Source organism: Leuresthes tenuis, unplaced genomic scaffold (assembly GCF_036924035.1).
Source record: "Leuresthes tenuis unplaced genomic scaffold, fLeuTen1.0.hap1 SCAF_18, whole genome shotgun sequence".
NCBI lineage: Eukaryota > Metazoa > Chordata > Actinopteri > Atheriniformes > Atherinopsidae > Leuresthes > Leuresthes tenuis.
The window spans coordinates 7,157,276-7,181,397 of NW_027325372.1; the positions used below are offsets into that span (position 1 = coordinate 7,157,276).

The 24,122-nt window shown below is 41.1% G+C and overlaps 3 protein-coding genes across 4 annotated transcripts in view; 2 read left to right on the forward strand and 1 right to left on the reverse strand.

Moving 5' to 3' along the window:
- Positions 1 to 1,361: 1,361 nt before the first annotated feature.
- LOC140274815 (uncharacterized) lies at positions 1,362 to 3,999 on the forward strand. Its single transcript, XM_072370178.1, has 2 exons — positions 1,362 to 1,808; positions 2,628 to 3,999. The coding sequence occupies exons 1-2, from the start codon at positions 1,559 to 1,561 to the stop codon at positions 3,608 to 3,610; spliced, it is 1,233 nt and encodes a 410-aa protein (XP_072226279.1). The 5' UTR covers positions 1,362 to 1,558; the 3' UTR covers positions 3,611 to 3,999.
- Positions 4,000 to 4,743: 744 nt separating this feature from the next.
- Positions 4,744 to 6,957, forward strand: LOC140274813 (uncharacterized). Its single transcript, XM_072370176.1, has 2 exons — positions 4,744 to 5,148; positions 5,797 to 6,957. Exons 1-2 carry the CDS (start codon positions 4,950 to 4,952, stop codon positions 6,468 to 6,470), a joined length of 873 nt encoding a protein of 290 aa, XP_072226277.1. The 5' UTR covers positions 4,744 to 4,949; the 3' UTR covers positions 6,471 to 6,957.
- Positions 6,958 to 9,850: 2,893 nt separating this feature from the next.
- The window catches only part of LOC140274661 (semaphorin-6C-like), a 71,542-nt gene continuing 57,270 nt past the window's right edge, over positions 9,851 to 24,122 (reverse strand). The window contains exons 18-20 of one of the 2 annotated variants that reach the window (XM_072370030.1): positions 19,310 to 19,560; positions 18,474 to 18,605; positions 9,851 to 16,604 (exon numbers count right to left, since the gene is read on the reverse strand). In XM_072370030.1, coding sequence (XP_072226131.1) covers positions 15,330 to 16,604; positions 18,474 to 18,605; positions 19,310 to 19,560 — 1,658 coding nt within the window. In that variant the 3' untranslated portion in view covers positions 9,851 to 15,329. Of the gene's footprint in view, positions 16,617 to 18,473; positions 18,606 to 19,309; positions 19,561 to 24,122 lie in introns of both variants that reach the window. The other variant, XM_072370029.1, reaches the window with a different exon arrangement.

The window sequence follows — 24,122 nt, forward strand, 5'->3', positions numbered from 1 at the left end:
CCTCCTCCCTGCTGTGGCAAATGCAAAAAAAGAGTTTTGCGCTCTTTTCAGGTCATGCGTCTGCAGTTAAATTATGGTAAGATCTAAAAAAAAAAAACCTTTCTAAGATAACTGTGCTTGTAAAGACACTAGTACATGTTTCCTCTTTCTTCAGCAAGTGTCTTGAATGTCAAAATGACTGGAAGACTCTCTATGAGAATATATTGGTACTACTCTCCATCTCGCAGCTGTCCTCTCCATTAAACTACATTGGATTACTGTCATTGGATTACTGTTGCTTGTAAAAATGAGAACTTGGTTAATTCTTTATTTACTACATTTTTTCTTTATTAGTTGTACATATGTATAGTCTATCTGTATAGTCTATGCTTGTACAGAGAGCTAAGTTATCCAGAGTCAAATTCTTTGCGTGTGTTTGTGCACATGCTTGGCCAATAGAGCTGATTCTGAATATCAGAGGACTTACAGAAGATGCTGCAGCGTTTTCTCAACTCTCAACTTTTTTCACTCAGTCAGCAAATAGGACGGTATTAAATTATTGTTGGTGATGGTATAACTTCTTACTTTAAGTCGATGAAGTGAAGTCAAGAAACTATCATTAAAGAGCATGAGGGTTCATCTGGTGGCACAGTTTGGTACTACAGCAAAACTAGAACGAACATTTCAGCCAATTATTGATGGCAGATAATCTTTAAACATTTCTAGTATTTAAATTCTTTACATCCAACTCTACCTCTGAGACTTGACCAAGCCATGTCTTCTTTTCCTCTTGGATTTTTTTTTTACCGACAAACCTCAATTTTATCCAAACAGATTAACCAGAGTAGTCAAAAGCTAGGGAAACACAACTATTTTGTCAACTTCCATAGTGCATATTCATGATAAAATGTGAACAGTAGAAGACCGCTGGAATAGAACATTTTATTTAGCCTTATGCTTGTGTCTCATCATGTTTAAATCACTTATAAGACTTGATATTCTTTCCCAGGCACTAGATGCACAAGATGTTCAAGTAAAATATTTATTTTGTTTCCTGTTAAACTTGATCTTCTTTCCCAGGCACTAGAGGCACAAGATGTTTCCAATCAAACATTTCTGTATTCCATTGTTCTCAATTTTTGAAAAATTCATGCAAATAACATTTTCATTAACAGCTCAAGCTCAGCACAGCAGACGGACCAACCATATTCGGTGTTGGGGGTGTAGGCCTGGACTTGGTCTTAGTTATTCATGTGATTAATATATGTCAATAAAACGTTTGTGCGGCCAATAAAATGTATGAATTTGGCGTTTTGCCCCGGAACCACTAAATATGTTCTCATCTAGAATCTACCGGACTTGTTTTTCTGGCGGACCCTCAACAACTTCTGGAGCCCTTAAATCCACAGACATACATAGACGCCGTATATATGCATATGGTTAAATCGCTATGTTTGTATCAAGAAATCTCTACCCAGGGTTATTGTTAATAGTTTAGTTTCAGTGTCAATGCGCTTATGTCTGCTAAGTCTCAAGAATATCTTCTTGAGAAGCGCTGAGGCAGAAAACTGAAGCAGTCATGTCCGCAGGTCAGCAGACGTTCCCTCCAGGGCCGGTGAAGGGTTTCGACGGTGTGGACCCTCTCACCAGCCCGCCAGCAGAGATGGAGACACTGAAGATGTTCCTTAACGAGCGGCTGACGGCAGCTATAGAGGATATTCTTGGCGTCTTTGGGAAAACGGTGGCCCGGTACCGAGAGAAGATCGACTGTCAGCAGCGACAGCTCGAGAGTCTGAGGTCCGGGGAGGGCGAGTGGAGCCCGGCGGCAGGTCGGTTCGAGCCCCCTGAGAACTGCGGCGAAACAAGCGCTAAGCTGCTTATTGTTCGATTAAATCTTCTGCACCTTTAGTGCTGTCGGTAATGAAACTGGAATAATAACAATAATGTGGTAACTACATAATGTAGAGATAATAATGGATGCACCGCAATTATAAAGACTGATAAAATGTAAAGGAGAAAAAATCCTATTCAAACGCATTCTCAATTACTGAACAATAGCACGTATAAACATGAAGGTTATTATTCGAGTATTGTAATGAGAAGGTAACATTTTGATCTGTGCCACATGGCATTTCAAAAACATCAACAAGGAAAAGACCAGATACGGCTACTTGAGATTATTTCAAACCCAAATACAGTGTTAGTAAAGTCATGCAATGCTATATACTATGAGAAAAGGCTGATGGGGGGGGGCCTCCTCCCTCCTATCTTTTAGTTCTCATAGCATTGTGTGGCTTGTGATTTTTTTTTTTTTACTGTCTGAACTTAATGTCTCATAACATTACATGGCTAGTAAACATAAATAATATAAATAGTGATAATTTTTTGAACTCGGACAACTCTGGGCCAGCTTCCCGATAGATCTTTTCTCCTTGCTGCAAGAATAAATGTTTTGTGTTAATTGTTTCCAGCGACTCTGAGCCTAATTTTGAGAGAATCTTTCTGACATACAGTGAGAGATATTTGAGAGCATAGAAAGGCGACATGTGGTAGCTCCACTTTCAGCCAAGGATGAGAGGTTAGTCAGCATATATTACTCAGTTGTCAGAAATTAAGATTTTTCTCCATGGTCTGCCGTCTGCTTTCAGACCCTCTTCAGGATTCCTCCTGGATAAAAAACTGTCCAGAACACCAGGGCCTTGGTGTCCCGCTGGTCCAAACTGATGGTTTGGATGAGATGAGTTTCAGTACCGCGACTGCTCAGATTAAAACAGAAGGCAGAGGTGAGGACTGTGCCGGGTCAGCACCGCATGATCGCTTTGATTCTGTGGCTAATCCAGACGAAGAGAGCAACGATCGACACCTCGCTGAGGACTCCGGCACCGAGGACAGCGAAGACAACTGGAGAACCGCTATAAGACTCAGGAAACCAGCAAAAACAGCAGAACCCAGAAATCAGAGCTTAGACCCAGAGGTGACGAGCCACACTGATCTGTTGCAGGAGAGCAACCAACTTCTTCCCGTGTTCAGCTGCAGAGTTTGTGGCAAGTTCTTCCACAGGATGAATCATCTTCTCACACACACTTTGGGACATTTGACAGACTGTGGCGTATGCGGTAAACAGCTGGAGCACACAGAAACCATGAAGCTTCACCTCAGGCTTCACAGAGAAGCGTCGTTCCGCTGCAGTGTCTGTGGGCAGAGCTTCACCCTGCGGGGAAACCTCAGGACGCACATGAGGATCCACTCAGGCGAGCGGCCTTACAGCTGCGCCGTCTGCGGCAAGAGCTTCGGCAGGAGGGCGACGCTGGTGCGGCACGTCCGCAGCCACACGGGGGAGAAGCCGTTCACCTGCTCGTACTGCGGCCACGGCTTTACAGAGAAGGGGAATCTCACGGTTCACCTGCGGACGCACACTGGCGAGAGGCCGTACTGGTGCTCCATCTGCAACCGCCGCTTCAGCCAACTGTCCAGCTTTTACAAACACTCGTGCCAGAGGAGAGGCCTGGTCTCTGCCCACGTCAGTCCCACCTTACAGCAGACGCACAGGAGGGATCTCCACCATAAAGTTCCTTCAGAACAGCAAAACAGAACAGCAAAAAGCAGAGAAATAACATCTCAGCTGATGTGAAATTGCAATTTGAGCTTCCAGTGCGAGAAATAAGTTTGCGTTCACTATAAAATACAAAGATGGACGTTGCAAAATGCAGTGAAACAGTACCTACAAGCTCCAGGCCACTGATGAAGAGAAACCAGCCAATTGCTTTGGGAACAACACTTATTTAACAAGTTGATGAAGTTTGTTCTCAGCTGTTCTTACTGGACACTTTCTCCACAATTTCCCCATTAAATAAGCAGCAGTTTAAATGTAAACTGGACTAAAAATTCTGCACAGTTAAACAAGAAGAGATCAATAAAAATGAGCCACACTGAGTCACTTTATCTGTTCATTGTGAAAGTGCAGCTCAGCCAATAATCAGTTGGAAGTTCTGTTCAATGACTGCTGCTGGCTGTCAGCTGAATCAATTTCACAGCAGTTCAGAGTCGGAACGTTCACAGTAAATGTCCCATAAGGAAACTGATCGACAATATAGTTTATCAACTGTTGTTCATTCAGAAATAAAGTTTAATACTGTTTTTTTTTCTTTTTTTCTATGAACTTATATATTTTGACAGGAAAGTTCAGGAACTACGGAAAATTTCTGCGAAATGATCTTGAAAATATGGAATCTGCCGCGCTGTAAATGAACACTTTAAGCTTTATTTAATTAATGTTAATACTTTGTGTTTTCAGTTCATCGGCAGCTGCCTGTTTACATTATGCCTGATATTAGCAGCACATGTTTTACAGGAATTACCGGCTCTGTGATTGGACACTTTTGCTGAAATGCACTTTTGTAGTGTTTGTTAATTCCAGCCTTGATGTTTTTTTGTTTTTTTTTTATCTCAACATGCTTTTTGTAACTTTTCTTCACAGAGTCAGCTTTTCTCACAGGTTCAGTTGTTCATATTTTATACAAATTAGTTTAAATCAATTCTTTGCAACAAAGGGGTGATGGCTTTGAGGCTTCTGGTGTGCTGGAAAATACAGTATGTTAAATATATGCACCGTTAATCAAGAATTGGTGTTATAAATTAAGGCTTTTCACATCTAAAAAAACGCCAAAATAAATCTAGAGCTAATAAAAGAAAAAGCAAGTCAAACTTTGAGGTGGAGTTGTAACTTTTCCTGACGACCACTTAAACCATCACGAACATTTTCTTAATCTTTATCTACTTGTACCGGTCATGTATTTAGCCATCCTCTCCAGCAGGTGGCGCATCTTCGGGCAGCGATTTCTCAAGGAAAACCTCACCGAGCATGCGCACTAAAGTTAGCCCGGATCTGTATTCCGTAAACTCACCACAGCGGTTATCCGAGTGTATTTCTCCTGTTTTATCCTCACTGAACCTTTCAAGCTGACGCTGAAATGTCCAAAATCGAGATGCTGAGGCTTCTGATCAACCAGCAGCTCACTGCGGCCGCAGAGGAAATATTCGGAGTGTTCGGGAGGACCATTGCGGAGTATGAGGAGGAGATATCCCGCTCCAAGCTGGAGATAGACCGCCAGCGCCGGCTGCTGGACCTCTCTAGGAAGCCGCAGATTTCCCTACAAGTCGACAGCTCAGGTTGGTTCATGTTTCAAGAGTGAGCCAACTGTGTCTCTGCCCTCATAAAAAGAAACCTAATTAAAACCACAATGTACATACATATAGAGAAGCTTTTCAGTCTGTTTTTATGCAAATATAAAACACTGAACATTCTTAGTTTGTCTTTTTTCTTCTTTTTAGTTTTCTTTAGACTGTTTTAAAATGTATACAGAGACCTATGAGAGCCATGGAAGTTCCACAGATAAACACAGGTCACATAAAAGTATGAATCATACTCCTTACCAGCCAGAAGCTGTGTTGAATTAAAATGCACATCTTTAGATTTTTTTTAGCATTTTGAAAGAATTCGTATTCTGTGAAGTTTTTGAGAGATGTGAGAAATGATTAATTTATAACATTTATCATTCATTAAGGAGAAACTCATTTGAATATTTTTAATTTAAACTTTTTGTCAACTGACACCTTTTTGTGTCTCTTTTGTAAGATGAGAAGGCAACTCTCTTAGACTTAATAACACAAGCGCTCCTGTTGATTTGGAGCACAGTGGAGACCACACAGTCATGCTCAAAGGTGAAATGAAAATATCGTGTCAGTGCATCCACAGTAAGAGCTTTAATCTGTAAAAATGCAAACACACCCTGACTCTGTTGTGGTTGTGATTGGCAGCCATCTCTGAGCAGCAAGACTGGAACCCCAATCTGGATCTGAACGAAGTGAAGCCCCCTCACATCAAAGAGGAGGAAGAGGAGGAGCGGAATGATCTGTGGTCAGATCAACAGGATGCGGTGCCTCAGATGTCGGAACAGACCAACGACAACTGTGTGGATTTCCAGAAAAGTGGAGTGAAAAAGCAGCAGGTAAAACGCAAACGAGGCTCCACAGTTCCAAAGTTCCCAAACCAGGACAGAGAAGACGTGGAAATGGGATCACAGCCAGGTACTTCGGTCCAGCAAACTTGCTCGGACCTCAGCGCGGACCAACCTGGAGCCTCTGAGCTGGCTTCAGGGAATGGCCAGATTGACTGTGGGGAATTGGAAGCTGCTCCAGAGGCTGTGGACTCTTACGTTTGCACCATTTGTGGCCGGGTGTTTGCTCAGCGTGGTCACTGGGCCAAACATGTGCAGGTGCATCGGAAAGTGGACGCAAAAGCTGACAAGTCGTACACATGCAGTATTTGCGGTAAGAAACTCACGCGCTTCGACGGCTACCAGAAACACTTGCGGGTGCACACGGGCGAGAAGCCGTACTGCTGTGACGTGTGTGGCCGAAGGTTTAGCGACAACTCCAATCACAAACGCCACATTCGCACTCACATGGGACAGAAATCGCAGCTGAGCTGAGGCTGTGAGCTCGAGATCGAGTTAGAAACACGGCACAAGTTGCACTGTTGTCGCCCATCAGTGACAAAAAAGCCAAGACATGTTCACCTTACAAATGGATGAAAATGAGCAGTCAGAGGTTTCTTTTTACTGTCATTTTAAACCAAAACCACCTCTTTTATACTGTTGTGGATGATGTTTTACCGAGTTGCTTTTTTTGTTCTAAAAGGTACACGAGAGCCAAAATCTTATTGAAACTGATCGATCACAGAATCAGAAGAGAATACCAGGATTTTAATGCATTTCTCATGTTTTAATAGATAACTGGATGGGAATAAGCATTGTACACATTATGTTAATCCTCCCAATTCATCAAAAGTCACGAGGACATGGACCAAGTCAAGAAAGAAGAGACAAATACTGTATTTTGTGTGTTATATATTCCAAAAGATGCTTCTGCACTTGAGGAAAAAGGCTGTGAGACACATTAAACCTTTATGACACAAGTGCTACCTGTGTGCAGTTTCCTGTTATTCTTGACAATGGATGAAAACCTCTGTACAGAGAACTTATCATTTGTTAATATCAGGGAGGCAGAGCACAAAACGGACAGAAAAATACAGGCACAAAACGATGTCAGATTTGTATTTGGAATATTTGAAATCCTGCTTTGGAAGCCACCTCAAATAAAGATTTCTAAGTCAAGGATAATGCCTTAAAAAAGCCCTGTATGATTAAGAAAGTAATACATTTCTGTGATTCTTACTGTTAGGTTTGTGTCATGGATTGAAATAGTTAAGTTTTTACCAAAGTCTCCAGCTCTAAGGTTTCTGTTGATGAAACATACCATAGCTGACAGGTCAGTGGAAAGCTCCTCTGTGTGTGCTGCAAAGAATATAGTATCAGCACTTTCTCTTCTCGCCTCGGTGGAGGTACGGGATTGGTGCAATGGTACGTTTGTCTGCAAGAATATGCAAACACTGTTGATCTGAATTTCATGAAATACGTTAGAGGTGGTGCATGAGCACTAAAGGAATCCATCATATTTTGTTGTGGATCAGTGGGTGCGCAGCTGTGAGGTGGAGCATTTAGTCATCTAGTGACTTCTAGTTGGAGTCTGCATAATCATGATCATGTATGATATTAAAATAACAGAAACCTGGAAAATATTAAATACTACAATATGTTGTCTAAGTGATGCAGTTGAGCGTTTAAACCAGCAGATGGCGCTGAAACACTGCAGGAAACATATGGTAGCTCCACAATGGTCTGTGGTGAGAAAGTTTAACTCACGACTCATAGTCATATAAAACACTGCAGGTTTTCTTCAGCAGGGAAGGAAAGCATATGAAGTTGCTTTAAGTTTTGCACCGTAGGTATTTCAGATAAAGGTCAATGTCGGTTACAGGTTCTGTGGCTGCTGCGGCTGCTTTGGAACTGCTCAGAGTGCAGATTTCTTTCTCTTTCCTCAACCTTACTTTTAGTATTTAATTAACTTATTTATTTTAATGTCGACCTCTTTGTCAGTGTCATCAGTTTTTATTTTACATTCTTGTTTTTTTTTTTTTGTTAGACTTAGTCTCATTGTTTCCCCAGCTTGTAACTTACATGGAAACCACTCTGAATTCAAGTTCAGGTCCTATACAGTTGAATTCACCTCACAGTAACCTCACAGTGCCTGTGAGAATCCTCAGGAAAACTGCCCTCAACCCACCAACCAATTAATCCTTTCAAGACTCTTAGAGCCTTTGAGCATATTCAAAGGACCCCTGCCACAATTACAAGGAAGGATAAAGCATTGTTATATGGCCCATTATTCTTTAAAAAGATTCACAAATTCCAGCCGAGAACTCATTTAACCCCTTATAAAACCTCTCAGTAACTCATGTAATAATCTGAGACTCTCTTTGAGATTTTCACAGATTCCAGATCGCTATGACCTCTAAGGGATGACCACAGTTATCTCACAACTACTTCAAGAACCAGGTAAACTGCATCTAAAATAGTAGATCATGTGGGAACGTCCCGGGGATGAAAACAGGAAGACCTTCATGTAGTCGGCTTGACGTCGTATCAGATGAACCTCAGACCTTAATCCCCTTAGAACAAAACTGAGTAATACTGCAGAACCTCAAAACTGTGCACTGTTAACTCAGGAAAGATGGAAAAACTAAATGATTTAACAATCCTGAAAGTTGGATGGGAAATAAAAGTAGGGGTTTACACTAACCTGCTGAGGGTGCCTGTTGAATAGGAAACATGCTGCTCAGTGTAACTGAGTTGTACACGAAAACCTAACTGTCAACTTCCAAGATCAGCCTTTAGCTTTTCATATGAATGTGTGAAGCTTTACGCACGTGTGCCTCTGGTTTCTTCTTTCATGCTAAAGCAAAATTGGTGCTATAATAAAGTACTTCTGAAAGAACGTTTACTGAATTAAATTTAATCAACCTCGTTAATGGAAATTGAAGTGATTCAGGAAATTAGCGTTGATAACCAAGCCCAATTTCAGTGTCTAAGGCTTTGCAAATCCCCTTGAATAAATTTGAAACGTAGCACCACCCCAAGGGAAAGGACAACTAAAATCCTTTCAAACGCTGCCTTTATCTTGAAAAACAAAACAAAAACAACAACACCTTATGGAGACCCTAGATATTTTTTAAGAGTTCAAAGACCCTTCTCGTTTCTCAAATGGGTGCCAACTCATCTCTGTCTGGGAAAGAACCTTTGGTCTAAACCTTTCTTGGAAGCAAATGCACATCTGAAGACCATTTTTAAAGACTTCAAAAGACTTGTGAAATAGCCTAAAGGATTCTTGAAGTACCAGGTACAGACCTGGAATCAGGCATCTGTTGATTTCCTCAAATCACCATTTAGACCCTTGAACTTTCTGAAAGACCTCAGTTAATATGAAGAACAAATTATTTCTTGAAACCCAATTTCCTTAAGAACTCCTGTTCGCTTTGATCTTTCAAAGGACGATGAGGAAAGACCTCATGCAGGCAGGGAAACGTGTTCGTTTAGTCGATTCCTTAACTTTGATGTCACAGTAGAACTTGTCAATTGACATTTGGATACCAATCAAGACTTCCTACTCGTCTATGAAAATTACTTACCATAATTGGACTAAAAAAAAGACTACCTCTGCGACTTAAGGGGTTCTTCCTAAGGACTTCTGGAATATCACAAAGAAACACTGAAACCCAAAGACTTGCATTTCGGGGGCCGAAATCGATCATGACCCTCTGAAGTTCTGATATCTTCCTGAAACCTGACAAACACCATAGCACAGCCTACATCACCCAGGTTTTCCACCAAATCAAGTGAATATACCCTAAGTTATCCTTTTGTGTTGCAGCTCTTTTTCATGCTTGCTACTAAAATAATCACTTTACAGAGAGTTATATTCCACAGAAGCCTTTATTTACACCATCATTTACAATGTTAATTAATAGCAGTAAGGTAAACGTAATGGTGCCTAACATTATTACACTGTCATTCAGGTATGGCCCACTTGGTAGTGCTGTGAGTCCGTCTTCAGTTGTGTCACAGGGCCCCTGTTTCTTTCCACCTCTCCGGCAGAATCTAAGAGCACATTTAGAGGATGCGAACCGAGAGCCACAAAGCGAATAAACAAATTTAAATTCAAGGTTACAAGTGCATTCTCATACAAAACCCTTTCATGAAATGAGAATTGGTGTCTATTTTCGGTAGCACCCCCATATAAGCACCCAGTGAAAGCATTCTGTAGGGACCTTAGAATAATGGGTGATATCACAATTGAACACCAGCTTCTTCTTTTAATTAAGTTTTTAAAAAAATTGGTCTATTCATTTCAAATGAAGTCTTGTGCCCCACCGTGTCCTTTCGTGTTTGTTTGAACGCAGACAGTTGACTTTTGTCTAAATTTTTTCCCTCTTTTTAGGGCACGCTACGCTTGGATCTCATAGTAAAGATTTGTATGCAGAGACATTTGTTGAAATTTCTGATGATGAAATTTCTGACCTAATATTTCTGTTAATTCTCACTTCATTGCAGCTTGCTGGCTGTCTGCATCTGTGGCTTGTTAAGTGCTAAAGGGACAATACTGCAGCGAGGCCTCGTGGGACAATTTAAAGGGCCATTCAGGTACTTTTGTTCATTTCAAGCCAATTAACTGCAAGTTGCTTTTGGTCTATATCACTAAACACTGAGCCTTTCTAAGTCTGGGTATATATAAAAAAAAAAACCCACTGATCTCAGTTCACGTTTAATAGATGTTTTGTGTACTACCAAAAAGTACTAAACTTGGATACCCAGCCCTACCATCAGTTTTCATTAACCAGTATATCATTAGGCTGGTGGAAATGATGGAACATTCTCTTTACTTTTTGTCAAGGTAACATGACATACATTAATACCTTTTCATGGAGAAAAAAACCCCCCAAACAATCCCAAACTCAAAAAATATTTACTTTATATTGACTAAAAAGGAGCGAGGCAGCATTAGAGAAGATAAAACTAGTGAAAGTTTAGCATCTTTGGTCTAAAATTGTTCAAATTCAACAAGCTTTTTAATGACCTTTCACCCTCACAACCAAAAAGGAAATTTCTGTTGTTAGTAGGTTTTATTATGGAAGATTAGTGTCGAGACACAGCTGCTTTGATATTTTTTAATCATTAAAAGGCAAAAAAGATCAGCATTTTTGGTGTATTCAAGGGCACTCCGGCATTATAGATTTCAGATTAAGACCAAGGCCTTCTGCTTTTCTTAAACTAAATGATTGATGTATATTCTCTAACAGTGTACTTAAGCAGATGATGGACATTCTTCAGATATCAGGGGGTCTTCAAATGCACCAAAAGGACAGTGCATTACGCACATCCCATAGAAAGGTATGAAAACCCTTATCAGTGGTATATACCGTAGTGTATGTAAGATGTTTCTTGTCTTGCAGACAGTAGCAAAGCTGTCAAATCTACCACTAAGACTCAGAAATCAGGGTTTGTTGTTCTCATGTAAGTTGGATTTGTTAACTTAGACTTTGATTCTAGCAGAATCAAACAATCTCCTGATGACCAGAATAACATTAATCTCTAGTAACTACATCAAACAGTCCCAAATAGACAAGAGATTCTGGTAGGAGATGAAAGGGGGTGATGTAACTTCCTCCACATGGGCTGTGACATAAATCCTTGCCTTTAATAAGAAGAAATCAATATTAAACTGCTGCTTTGTTCTCTTTTATGAAACCTGAACAAAATGACTCAGTCTGGTTTAGAAACTACTGATGCATGAGGATTTTTAAAGCACGCACTATAAAAGCAGCTGCTTCAGATCCCAGATTCAGCCTCCCAACCCTCGACAGTGTGATGATTATGGTCTCAAAGTTGCATCATTTGGTGCAGAGCCCGCCGGTAGCAGACAGGGATACTTCATTAGCACGGCTGCATCAACGCGGCCTTGTAATTGCTTAATCTGCTCTGGGAGTGTGTTGGGCCTGCTGAGTGAGTCGGATACAGATAAAACCAGCAGGTGGCTGTTTATCTGGTTCGCTGGCAGCTCAAAGCCAAACTGGTGCTTAAAGGTAAATAGAAAAGTTTGGTGGTCGGCTTCTGGTCGTCGTTCATTGATCTCCATCTCTCAGACCATGAATCAATTGTCTGCTTCAGTGACTTAGAAATCTGAATTTCCTGGTGCTGTTATGTGCATCATACCAAATAATATGAAAACATGTTATCCAATCAGTCTCGAAGAACACATTTTTTTTGGAAAGTCAAAGTGGACTGTGTCTAACAGCTTAGTGATCATACTCAGCGTTTTTTCCACGCTTTGGAATGATTCGTGATGGAGTTTTTGTTTGTAAAAGATAACACAACTTATATTGATGCACAAAAGTTTGACCTCTTGATGCTGGCTTAATGCAAAAAGGAAATGCTCAAAATAAGTGACTGAGTACTCCATACAGCAGTTTCATCATGCACAAAAGCCCACTTTGAACCAAAATACCATCATCACGGTCTACAACAATCTCGTTAATCTTAGGCTTTCTGTTTTGCCCTTGAAGGTCTAATACTGCAAACGTTATTTACCCTTTACTTTTAATTTCTTTATTCAGCATTTGGGTAACTAATATTATGAGAGATAATTATGCTTCTGAATTTTAATTATGTGGCTACATGCAGACATGTCCAGGAACTTTGAAGCTGCTCAAAGAACATAATTATCATTATCTGTTATAATGACAGCTAATTTGTGTCTTATTCATGTCTTATTTCACTTTTTCCTGCAGACCCATAAAAATTCCCAGAATTTTTTATTTTTTTTTGGGGGGGGGGGTCCTTGAATGCACCAACAAGAATAAAATATTTTTAATGGTCTTTTCTCCCAGTTGCTTTACAACATGAACACAGCTTTCTCGGTGAGTAAAATTAAATGGGGTTAAATTTAGAAAAACTCTAAATGTGTTTCTGTAACTTTAAACTGTCCCACAATTTTAACCTAAGACGACACAGAGCAAAGGTGTTTTCTAATAGTTTGTTATTTATTAAAACATAGCTTCTCTTGAGCAGTCATATTGTCACTTATGCAGCTAACAGTTTAACACATGCAGAACCATCACTTTGGTTCTTCAGCAATGAAGGCTACAAAACACCGCCAGGCAGGTTTCTCTCATCACTTTAGGCCTGTTTCAAGAAAATAACCTTTCCAGATATGAAAATAATCCCAGTAATCTTTCCAGAAGTTTCCAAACTGCAACTAAGTTAAGGTGACACAGAGAGCCAGCTAGCAGCTGTTTGAATTCTCCATCTGTACTTCAGTTATATTTACAGGGATTTTGTTTCAGTTGATAAATTTATTGCCGCTGCCGACATTGTTGCTCGTCTCTGCTGCCTGAAAGTGTCGGCTGTTTGTGTTGTTAACCTTGAGCTGCTGCAGGCCAAGGGCAGAAAAAGAAGAGACAGCCACTGGGTAGAAAGGCCTCTCGATAAACACTGGGAGGTAAAAGTGAAACAGGAAACGGCAGATTCCCTTCACAGTTGGGTATTTTTAGACCATCTGTGAAGAAACACTCCCACAGACTGCATTCGGACTGTGGTTAGACCCGAGAGTCTGTCAAAGTGAACGAACAATAGGCAGAGTGGCTCAAAAAGCCTCATTTTCACCCAAATTACTCACACTCTCACTTTGCCCTTGTGTTGTCTTGACTTGCAGACAATTTGGCTTTAATCTGTGCACAGGTTTGAGACACTTTCTTGGGATAATAATTCAGAGAACACAGTTTAGATTCAGATCACTCACTACTGGGTGAAAGTGTACTGTATGTATGCAAGTGGTCATTTTGAACTTCAGAAAAGCAGCTTCAATTATGTCCTCTTAACTTACAAAACCAAACGCCATCAGGTTTCATCCAGCTAGTACAGGATTGTGTTCTTGCCTCTGGTTTAAAACACCGGCATAAATAATCCTGTTCTGCAGTTGCAATTTAGTGCTAATTATCTATGCTGGCAAGCAGACCTCAACAATCACCATGGAAGGCTACAGCAGTAGAGGTAAGTGTGTTGTAATTTGGGTGAACTGCTGTTATAGACCATACTCCATATATTCCACCCTGTGCTCATTAGGCGAAGAGACAACATTTCTGATAAACCGACACCTTGAATAGAAACGTAATACAAACCTGAACTCTACAGCCGAGCATTGAAAGCGCTTTGATTTCAGAACAACTTTGACACCACGTTGAACATTTCTTTTTGATCCCGCAGATGTAATGTCTGTTCATGGACAAAGACAGACGCATTAGACAGAAGCGAGAGCAAATTAAGTCGTTTGAGGGTTATCATTAAATCAAGAGAACCAATTTAGTAATTTGAACACACAAATCGCCAAAATGAAGGAAAGCGTGATCAGTCATTTGCAGGAATGATTTATCAGAAATCCTTGATCGGAAACTAAGCTTCATCAATGCTTTTTATATTTTTCAAATACCAATATGGTATAAAAGCAACATTTTTCTGTTTTTTGTGTACTGACTGGGTAATTGCTCTGATCTGGATCACTATGACTACTGGATTTTGACGCTCCCCCAAGCTTTGGCAGAATTAATGTCAGTTCTTTTTTACTTTGTGAGTCTTTTGAAGTTTTGGGCATGAACACGTGGACTCGTTTTCCCAGCACATGAAAGGAGAGTGAACTTTCCTTTAAATTTCAATTTTCCAGAACACATTCTGAAACTGAACTCCCAAGTGAAGAGAGGATTGTTTTTCTGATTTTTGTTTGATTGCTCCCTTGAAAGGTATGCCACCACAGGACTCCATGCAATGCTGCAGTCCTAGATTCAGTTCACATCCGTTCAATTCCCTGCTTTTTAAATATTTGCAATTCAAGTTCAGGCCCAGTTCCAAGGTGCAACAACTGGGGACATTAGATCAAAGCGCTCATAAAAAAAAACTGCATTAATCAAGAATTTTTCAGGCCACCTCGAGCCCTGGGGAACTCCTTTTGAATCATTAACATCTTTCGCCGTGCTTTTGGAATGTTTCTCAGATGTTTCTTGTCTGAGCTGGTTTTGATCCACAGTTTTGTTGTGAGGGGAAAGTGTCCACAAGGAATCCCGTCCTGCAAAGAACTAATTTTCTGTCTGTGTGGCTGTGCTCTGTGAGCAAGGTGGCAGTCGTGCCTTACAGAGGAAATGGACAGCGCTCTCTCAGCAGCAGGACTGTAATCACAACTGAAGGATTATAATGAGGAGTGATGAGTATAGAAGTCTCTTTTGTATTACTGGCCCATCACTGTTCTCATTTTGTCATTTCGCACAAGCCCAGCAGGCATTTTGGAGTGCTTTCCTCTGTGGGAACTGTTGTAGCCATTTTGGAGTGGCACTGCCTCCCCCTAGAGTCTCAGTAGTTGTACTTTCCTGCCTCTGATACTGGCGATGTGGCTGTATTTGGCAGAAATAGTGGTTTTGGTGGGACCTGGGGTTTTAAGGACATCGTTCTCCGGACGACTGCTGCCCGCTGCACGTGTGGACCTTCGCTGTAGCTGTGCTGCCGTGTGAGGCAGGTTGATGGCCGCTGACTCTCACTGTTGGTGCTGGTGTTTGCATTAGACGCCGCACTGGCAACCGGGGGCCCGTTGCTGCTGCTGTTAGTATTCATCCTGGCCAGAAAGTGAGCATGAGCCCCTCGCTGGTTGAAGCTGTGATGGCGGGGCACGGCGCCACCTGCGCTGCCCATCTTGATGAGGGAATGGCGTTGAGATTGGTGACGCATCACAGACACTCCGCCCCCTTCGGGCCTCTCTGGGATCACCTGCTGCTGGAGTGGAGTTGAAGATGAGGAGGAGGAAGAGGATGGTATGGAGGTGGAGGAGGTGGGGTTGTTGGAGGACGAAGAAGATGAGGATGAGGATGAGGTGGAGTTTTGAGGAGGTGCGTCCAGGCGTTTGGGGAGGCCATCCCTCGGCAGTGTGGAGGTACTGTAATACGAAGCCGACTCCATCTCGGGGATCTGCTGCTGGTGATGGTGACTGCCGCTACTGTTGTTGTTATAATGGTTGCTATGGTGATTGCTGTGGTTGTAATGGTGTGTGCGGGTCTGGCCGTGATGACTCTGATGATGGTGGTGATGAGTGTGATGATGTCCTCCAGAGGAGGAGGACGGCCCAGAGAACAGCGAGGACGAGGAGGTGGAGGTGAGGACCTTGATGCCTCCAGTTCCCGACGCGCTGACCTCATGGATGTGTTTGAGCAGCTCGTCCAGCGCAGAAACATCCACCACCGTCTGGGGGAGGGACTGCTGGGAGTGGTGGTGATGTGGCGCTCCTCCACCACAACCTCCTGATGCTGCTGCTCGGTCATCATTTGAGATCTTTCTCTCCTCAGGGAGGTGTAGTGAAGTCGAGGAGGCACCTGCTCCATGGGCTGCTCCATTGCTCAAACTGCTCCCACTGTGATGCGAGAAGGGAAACACCTGCTGGGTCAAGGAGTTACCAACGACAGCCATGAAATCCTGACTGGATGCAGAGCAGCTGGGCCCTGGCTTGGGGTTGTTATCTTTAGCGTTGTTGCAGTTCTGGTTCTTCTCGTACTGATGGTGCCGCAGCGCCTTCATACTCTTGATGGGGAGCTCTGGGGTGGAGTCGGGCGTAGGTAGGCCGGAGAGCTCTCCATCACCCTGAGACAGAGACTAAACAGAGGTTAGACCATGGCTTTCAGATATTTTCAAGCTAAACAGGAAATCTTTTTAGCTAGTTAGATTAGCATCTGTAACATTTAATGAATTCTAAAAACCATGACAAGAAGAAGCTTCAACTATGGGCCGAAAAAAAGGACCACTAATAAATACTTTGTTTAACCTACGATTTCTCCAGCTGGTTCTTGGGCTTCCAATGAAAGAATCGGGCTAACAGTTGTCTTTGAGTTACTCAATTTTGTCAGATGCTGTTATAAAAATCTGGATTTTACTAAAGCAGAGCGACAAACTGGAAATGCTTCAATTGACCATGAGTTGAAACGTGGGCCGTCTGACCAAAGAAACAGCAGCTTCATTCGGAATTTACAGTTCTTACAAAAGGATGCAAAATAAGATGAAATTTTGGTGCATGAACAGAACATCTTGGCCTATTTTAGTCCAGCATATACATGCATGAATGATTCAGTACCAAACCATATTATCTGGGTGTTTTAAGAGGCTCAATGTTGGATTATTTCAGCCAAACTAACACATTTACATGTGTTTTAAAAATCTGTTTTTGTTTGGACTAAAACAAAACTTCTTTTTTTCTCATGTCATAGAAACATATATAACACTTAACATAATCCTGTGCATTTCTGTTGCTGTACATCAGTTCTATCGTATATTTGTGAGTATAAAAACATGCTACAGAATTTTTGCTGGATTTGACACAGGTTTGAAAAACAAAACAAAACAGGCATCAAATTCTTACAGTGAAGAAACAAACAGCAAAATAATTACATCTGAGTGACTCATCTCGTTGCTCAACTCACGCATCTGGAGTGATTTGTTCATGGTCCGAGTTTCCTCACCTCTCACCCAAGAGGCTTTTTGGATTCTGACTTAAATTTGTCATGGGGTCGTTAGCACCATGCTAGTGGTCTAAATCCCTCCCCCGAGTGCCATTCACATCTTGACTTGTTTGACCTTAATGATCCATACGATGACCCACATGACTCTAAAGGTGAAAACAACATCACGAGTTTCCAGGACTCACAACCAGGCACTTTGAACTGAGTAAGCAGTTTGGATGAAAAGGGGAAACCTTCCACATCTTGGTTTAGCACTTACATTCACTGTTATTTGGTTGAATAAGGAACTTCTCAGAGACTTGAGTTTGTCAGTTATTTAAACAACTGCTGACACATTTTGTCTGGTAATACTAGTGTTGACTAATTGTTTTCCACACAGAAGGGATACAAGTTTTAATTTCCATTACTACACCTTGAATGACTTTGACAGTGTTGCCTTGAACAGATCCAGTGTACGTGCACAACCATTTCTCACTACTACCCGAGGGTGGACTGTCAAGGTTGCACCTCACTGATCTGTTTGTACGGTTCTGGGGCAGAATGGGGGATCGAGGTTTATGTGCCTGCAGAGAAAGTCCTCAGTCCTCCTTAAAACAATATCTTTGGTTGAATTTTGAAATGATGCAAAACAGAAACGCGCATCAGGCGAATCTCCACCAACTGGATTTGAATGAATAAACCAACTTGTATGGTGTTGTCAGAAGGTGCCGGTATAGCTTATACTGTATTATGCATAGCTGGTAACAAACAGACCAGCTGTCAGTAGAATGTTTACTTGAATTTTTTTCTGCTAAAGGTGGCTCTACAATGTGCATTTCTCACAGACTGCTACTACAGTGTAACTTAGTTTTTGTTCATAAAATGACATGATGGAATACACCATGAGTTGGTGATCATTTGAGGTTGTATTTAGCAAACTTTTTTGAGACCTGGTAAGGACCAAGTTTTAGATTTGGTAAGAATGTACTTGAATTCATTGTATTCTGAGTTCTCCTACCTGGGAGAGGCTGAGATCCGGGTCTCCCAGCTGCAGGCCCTGGTGTCCGGGGGTGTGGAGGTGAGGCTCAGCCTGCCCGTTGGGGATGAACGAGCTGTACATCTTTGGGGTGGGCACATCAAGTTTGTCCTCCTGGAAAAAGACAAACACGAGGTTATGTTTTATGGTTCTACACAGTGTAATGGGGAACTTAAATAAATATACATTTCAGCAGAAAGAGACTCAGTTTCTTGTTGGAGTACATTTGGAAAAATGGTGGAAAAATTTTACAACAAATGATTGCAGGGACTCAATAGGACTGAGGTTAATCTTATGTGTCTCCTGAGATCAGGAGGATGGAGGAGAGGATAAATATTAACATCACTTCTCAAAATTCAGCTGAGTATGTCACAGGCTCTCAGTTTGTTATTGTAAAATCTGCAGCGAATACATGTAAAATGTAGCATCGGTGATGTGTGCATCTATCTGAAGCTGGTCAGCTCCAACCTGTGAAACTGGCATCTAAATTTAAATTAATGTGATTTTTAGCATCAATATAACATTTCCCGTCTTCTATTTATGTAACACTGCTTGTATCATCTGGAACAATCAGCACATGAATAAAGTTTGTTTGAGATTTTAAAGATTACCATATTTATCTTGAAATTACAAATCTTTAAAGAAATATTTCTGACTAAATATTACAATCTGTGTCAGCAAGACTAAACTTCCTCGGGCATTTTTCATGAATCCTGGTAATGATGCAAATTGCAGCTATGTCCATATGTACAACTAAGTTATTTGTTTGAGAAAAAACTCTCATATTTCTGATTTATGACCATCGAGAAAATACCAACCTTTGGTCGTCCGTCCAGCAGCCCATTGAGCTTGGCGAGGGAACGCAGCGACAGAGCGTGCGGCAGTGACGCCTCGGGGTCTTTTCCCAGCCTCCGCGCCCTGTGAGCGGCGCTACGGCTGCAGTAACATGACACCAAGAAACCCGACAAGATGGCTCCCAGAAAGAAAGCCACCAGCACGCAGGCGATCAGCAGGGTGTAGTGGACGTTAGCGCTAGCACGCTGCTCTATCTCTGGAAGACGGCGAACACCTGGAAGATGCAGACGGAGAGTACAAAAAGGGTTATTTCTCCTTTCTTTTTTTAAGTATATGCAAGAGTTAATAAGCACACTCCATTTACAGAAAATAAAATTGAAAGTACTGAGCTCAGGTGAATCAAACGTCTATCAGTGGAAAAATTTAAACAAAGCTTGTAAATCTGCAAGTCAAGACTGTGTCATGGCAAAGATTTGGGATGGATCCAAGAATATTTCTGCAGCTTTTAAAAGTTCAAGAGCAGCATAACCTCAATTATTCTAAAATGGAAGATGTTTGGAACCATTAACCATCTTCCTAGATGTGGCTCTCCAATCAAACAGCAATCAGAGATGATGGGCCTTGGCAACACGAGTAACCACTGCCATGCACATCTCTCCTTAGAAGGAAAGATGGATGCAGAAAATTAAAAAAACCTTCCTGAGTAAAAACCCTTTGCTTGGTGCTAAAATCCCAGGCTGGGGAGAGGAAGTACTTGCATTTTAACAAGGCAAAAGCCCAAAGCATATCACCCAGAAAAGATTTGTAAAGGTCTCCATCCTGTGTGGTTCATCTCAAACGGGAGAAACTTCCAAAGAAAGGTGTACCAAGCTTTTATGATCATTATATCACCGCTGCTAAATGTGCGCTAACTAAAAACAAAATGAGTGTTTTAAATACTTACTTAAATGGAACATTCACTTTAAAACCTAAACTTGGTAAACACACATTGTTGTATGTCTTCGGGGGTTAAGGACATCACTGTTTATGTGAGATTTATGCGCGAATATATGAAGCAAAAAAAAAAAGGAAAAAGGAAAAACTTTACAGAAGATCTGTATATACATGTACACATTTTCACACAGACAGTAAAGATTTAAATGCAAGTTATGAAAATATTGTAATTAGTGTAGAGTGGATGTGTGCGAGTAATCTAATCTACTGCTGAACTTTAAGTAAATCCCCCACCAGCGGGCAGAGGCTTCTTGGCGGGATGAGCAAACATTTTGCTGACGGTAAGTTGACATGAGAGTTAGAGAGGAGGGGAAAAAAACAGATGGGAGGAAAGGTGTGAGCAAGGTGAATGGGAAGAAGGAAGAAGAAAGAAAGGTTGAGAGGCAGAGATGAGGATTAGACCTAATGAGAAAGAAGTGGTTCACAGGTGAGGAAATCAGATGATGGAGAGAAAAAGAGGACATGAAGAAGGGGAGATCTGAAGGAGGGGATAGAGGGGTAGAAAGATGAGGTTATTTGAGAGAGGAAGGACAATAGGGCTGACAAAAGGATGAAGGGATGACAATAGGAGGAAAAAGAGGGGTAGATGTGGGAGAAAGGAGATGAAAGAGATAGTTTATTATGTGACAGTGTTCACCTCATCAGGTCCTGATACAACATCAAAGCCTCTCAGATACAATGACTCATCAGTGCAGCAGCAGTTCAGCAATAACACACCAGAAAGCGCACACACACACACACACACACACACACACACACACACACAGCTCAGGACAGGTGGGTGGATCGATACTTTGACACACAAATGCTGATTCTCTGGTGTTCAGATTTTAGTCCAAAAAAAGGGGATCGATTCAAAGTGTCTGAGAAGTGGCAGAGTTATAGGCTACAGCAACATGGAGTGTGATGAGCCAAAACACCCCTTAGGTGTCTCAAAAGTTTCAGATGCACCCAAAAACAAAAAAAAAAGCGATCGGTAATAAACACTTATTGACTTTAACAATCGTAAGTACAAGCACAGAGAAAGTGTTTCTTATTTTTGCTGCCAGAAGCTTCACGTTATATGTGTTTTTGTTTGATAGGATGAAGTGTCTCATCTTTTACTGCATCTGAGACCAAATATCAGAAGAAACCATCTGAGCAGAGTTCTCCCCTCACTCTTCTGTAGGTATACCAAGCTGTTCCCATCTCCAATGACTCCTGGCTCTGCCCCTGGGGCACTGCCCACCGGTGGGGAGGCGTCCTTCAGGCATCCTAACCAGATGTCCAAACCACCTCAACTGTGTCCATTCCATGAGGATGAGCAGCAACTACTCGGCTCTAACCACCTTCTTCAGAGGAGGCTCATCCTTTGTGAGAATATCCCAAACAAATGCCAAATAAACTTTTGTAGCCTTTTGATGTTAAAATCTACAGCTGCTTGTTATATTTTTTACATTGTTTTCATATTTCTTCAACATATTTAGATTTCTGACACCTATTACTTCCATACATGTGTGTTACGCTTCACTCGGCTGCAAGAACTCTGCATTTTAGCACAATATGTGTTTTTTTTAAATAAATATGCTAAGTTAGAGTATTTATTTTTTTATACATTTTTAACATCAGAACTGATGCTGTACAGTGTGTACAAAAACCTCTGCTCAAATAACAGGGTCTGATGAAAGGAATTTTTATCATTAAGGCTTTATGGTGGTCAGTTTCATTAAATGCTCTCGGTCTAATTAATATACATTGTTAATAATAACGGGGCAGTCAATACATATCAGTAGTATAGCGTAAGTAAGTGCAGCTTTCTGATGAAACTTTAAAAACTCATTGAAATCTCTTTTTTTCTTTTTCTTACAGCTAAAACTAAAAATAAAAATGTTGTACAATTTTGGTTAGAGCAAGACCTTGTGGCCATTACAGGAACTGCAGCTCCATGAAGCAGCACAAGCTCCAACATGGAAAACTCCAGCACCTCTTGTGTTGCTTCAGTTTTCTGAAATCAATCATTAAGCATTTGTCCAAGGGCTGCATCAGCGCTGAGTCATCACTGCTGTCCGTTTGCTTGGTAGGCCACTTACACAGATGAAAGCCGTGACTTTCAGGTTGTCTTTGTTTGTCTTAACCTCTGTTTTATCCTGAAAGCTTGACGGAGCACCACTTTACATTACTGCCTTCCTGCTTTAGATTCACACCAACACACCTTCGGCGGGCAGCTGCCCAGCCCAGAGACTGACAGGTTGATTTATTTCACTGACACTCTGCGTACATTTTACACATTTAACAGCATGCTTTGATTAGTTTGAGACTGCTGACAGGTGGGATGAATGCTTTCTGACATTCTGAGATGAGTTTACACTGATGTGCGCCAGCATTTATTTGCTGAGGTAGAGTGAAAGACATCATCTTAAACAGATGTTGATGTATTGCAGATTCAAGGGGTCAAATAGTTTACATGTATAATGCAAAAAAAAATAAAAGCTACTGTCACCTTGCGCATCCCAGTAAGGATAACTGAATCAGATTGAAGGTTAGTGTGATATGTTAGTTTCCTTATCTTGGCTATATATTATTTATCTATATTTAAATAGGCATTATTCAAATATAATAGTGAACAACTGGATTGCAGTTAGACTGAATTCAACTGGAACTTGTTTACTGTATATCGCCCTGAGATGACTTTTTCTCTGAAATGGTGCTCTACAAACACAGCTTAATGAATTTCAATGAGCTTCAAGCTTGAAACTGTCAGCTTCACTGTCAGGTTAGTCAAAACAGCTGTCCTCTGGCTAAACTGAAGTTGCATATGATCTGATTTATGGACTACTTCACACTAAATACCAAATGCTAACTGTTGAAATCATGGGAAGTGTTTCAGCAGATCTGTCTATGTTTTTACATGCACTTCAGTCGCTACCGTCTCTCTGCAGAAAAGTTAACTTCTATAAAAATCCTTAAATAAACCTGTTTTCTGTAAAAATTTGCTGGTGATTTGAGAAACCTGATTGTCCCAAGTGTATTCATGTAACCAGGCCTCTAATGCAGTGAAACAAGATAGATGGGATGAACATATGGTAAGATGAGACTTAGCCTTGAAATGACTAAATGCACTAGTTCCACAGTATAAAGCTTGTAAAAATCAGAAAAACTAATTGTTTTGCAAGGAAAATGCTTTGTTTCTTGAGTAAGTATTTCATCATATGACTTATTCAGATTCAAGGCCAAATCAACCCCCCAGGAAGACCAAGGACTGAAAAGCTATTTGGTTCTTGTTAATCTTCATACATCTGTGTTTTATTATTTCTCCAAGAATCCAGAAAGCCAGTACTAAGGAGCTGGAACGGTTAATTGGTAAATGTCCTGCACTTATATAGTTTTTACCCTTGTATAGGTTCTACAAATTCTATTACGATTAGTCTGATTCATATAGCCTGAAGGCGAGATAAATCTCTCAGGTCCTGTGTCAGCTCTTTTGCTGTTTTTTTTTTCTCATATTTCCTCAGGAAATATGAGAAAATAACTTTCAGATACTGTTCATCTGCTGCAGATACTTTTTTTTGTTTAGTTATTTATTTTTAGTTCTGCCACTTCTTTTGTCCTCCACTTGTTCGGTTTCCTCAAATTTAAGGACACACTGCGCCAGGATTTATAATCAAAGAGCGAATATCTCTTTGGGAACCACCTTGGGGTGTAAAAATACAATTCCTTGTCTGTCAAACTGTTATTTTAGGTATTTGCCACAGAAGCTGTTACTGCACAACAGTTCTTTGCTAAGTTGTCCGTTATATGTGGACACAACACGGGTTCACCTCTTGCGTTAGGTGGCTTTTTATATTTGAATGATTCATGGGTCAG

Bases quoted from the DNA above. Each gene is read 5' to 3' on its own strand.
- LOC140274815 (XM_072370178.1), top strand. From the start codon at position 1,559: ATGTCCGCAGGTCAGCAGACGTTCCCTCCAGGGCCGGTGAAGGGTTTC. The intron at 1,809-2,627 runs GTCGGTTCGAGC...GTCTGCTTTCAG, and splicing joins CGAGTGGAGCCCGGCGGCAG to ACCCTCTTCAGGATTCCTCC.
- LOC140274813 (XM_072370176.1), top strand. From the start codon at position 4,950: ATGTCCAAAATCGAGATGCTGAGGCTTCTGATCAACCAGCAGCTCACT. The intron at 5,149-5,796 runs GTTGGTTCATGT...TGTGATTGGCAG, and splicing joins CCTACAAGTCGACAGCTCAG to CCATCTCTGAGCAGCAAGAC.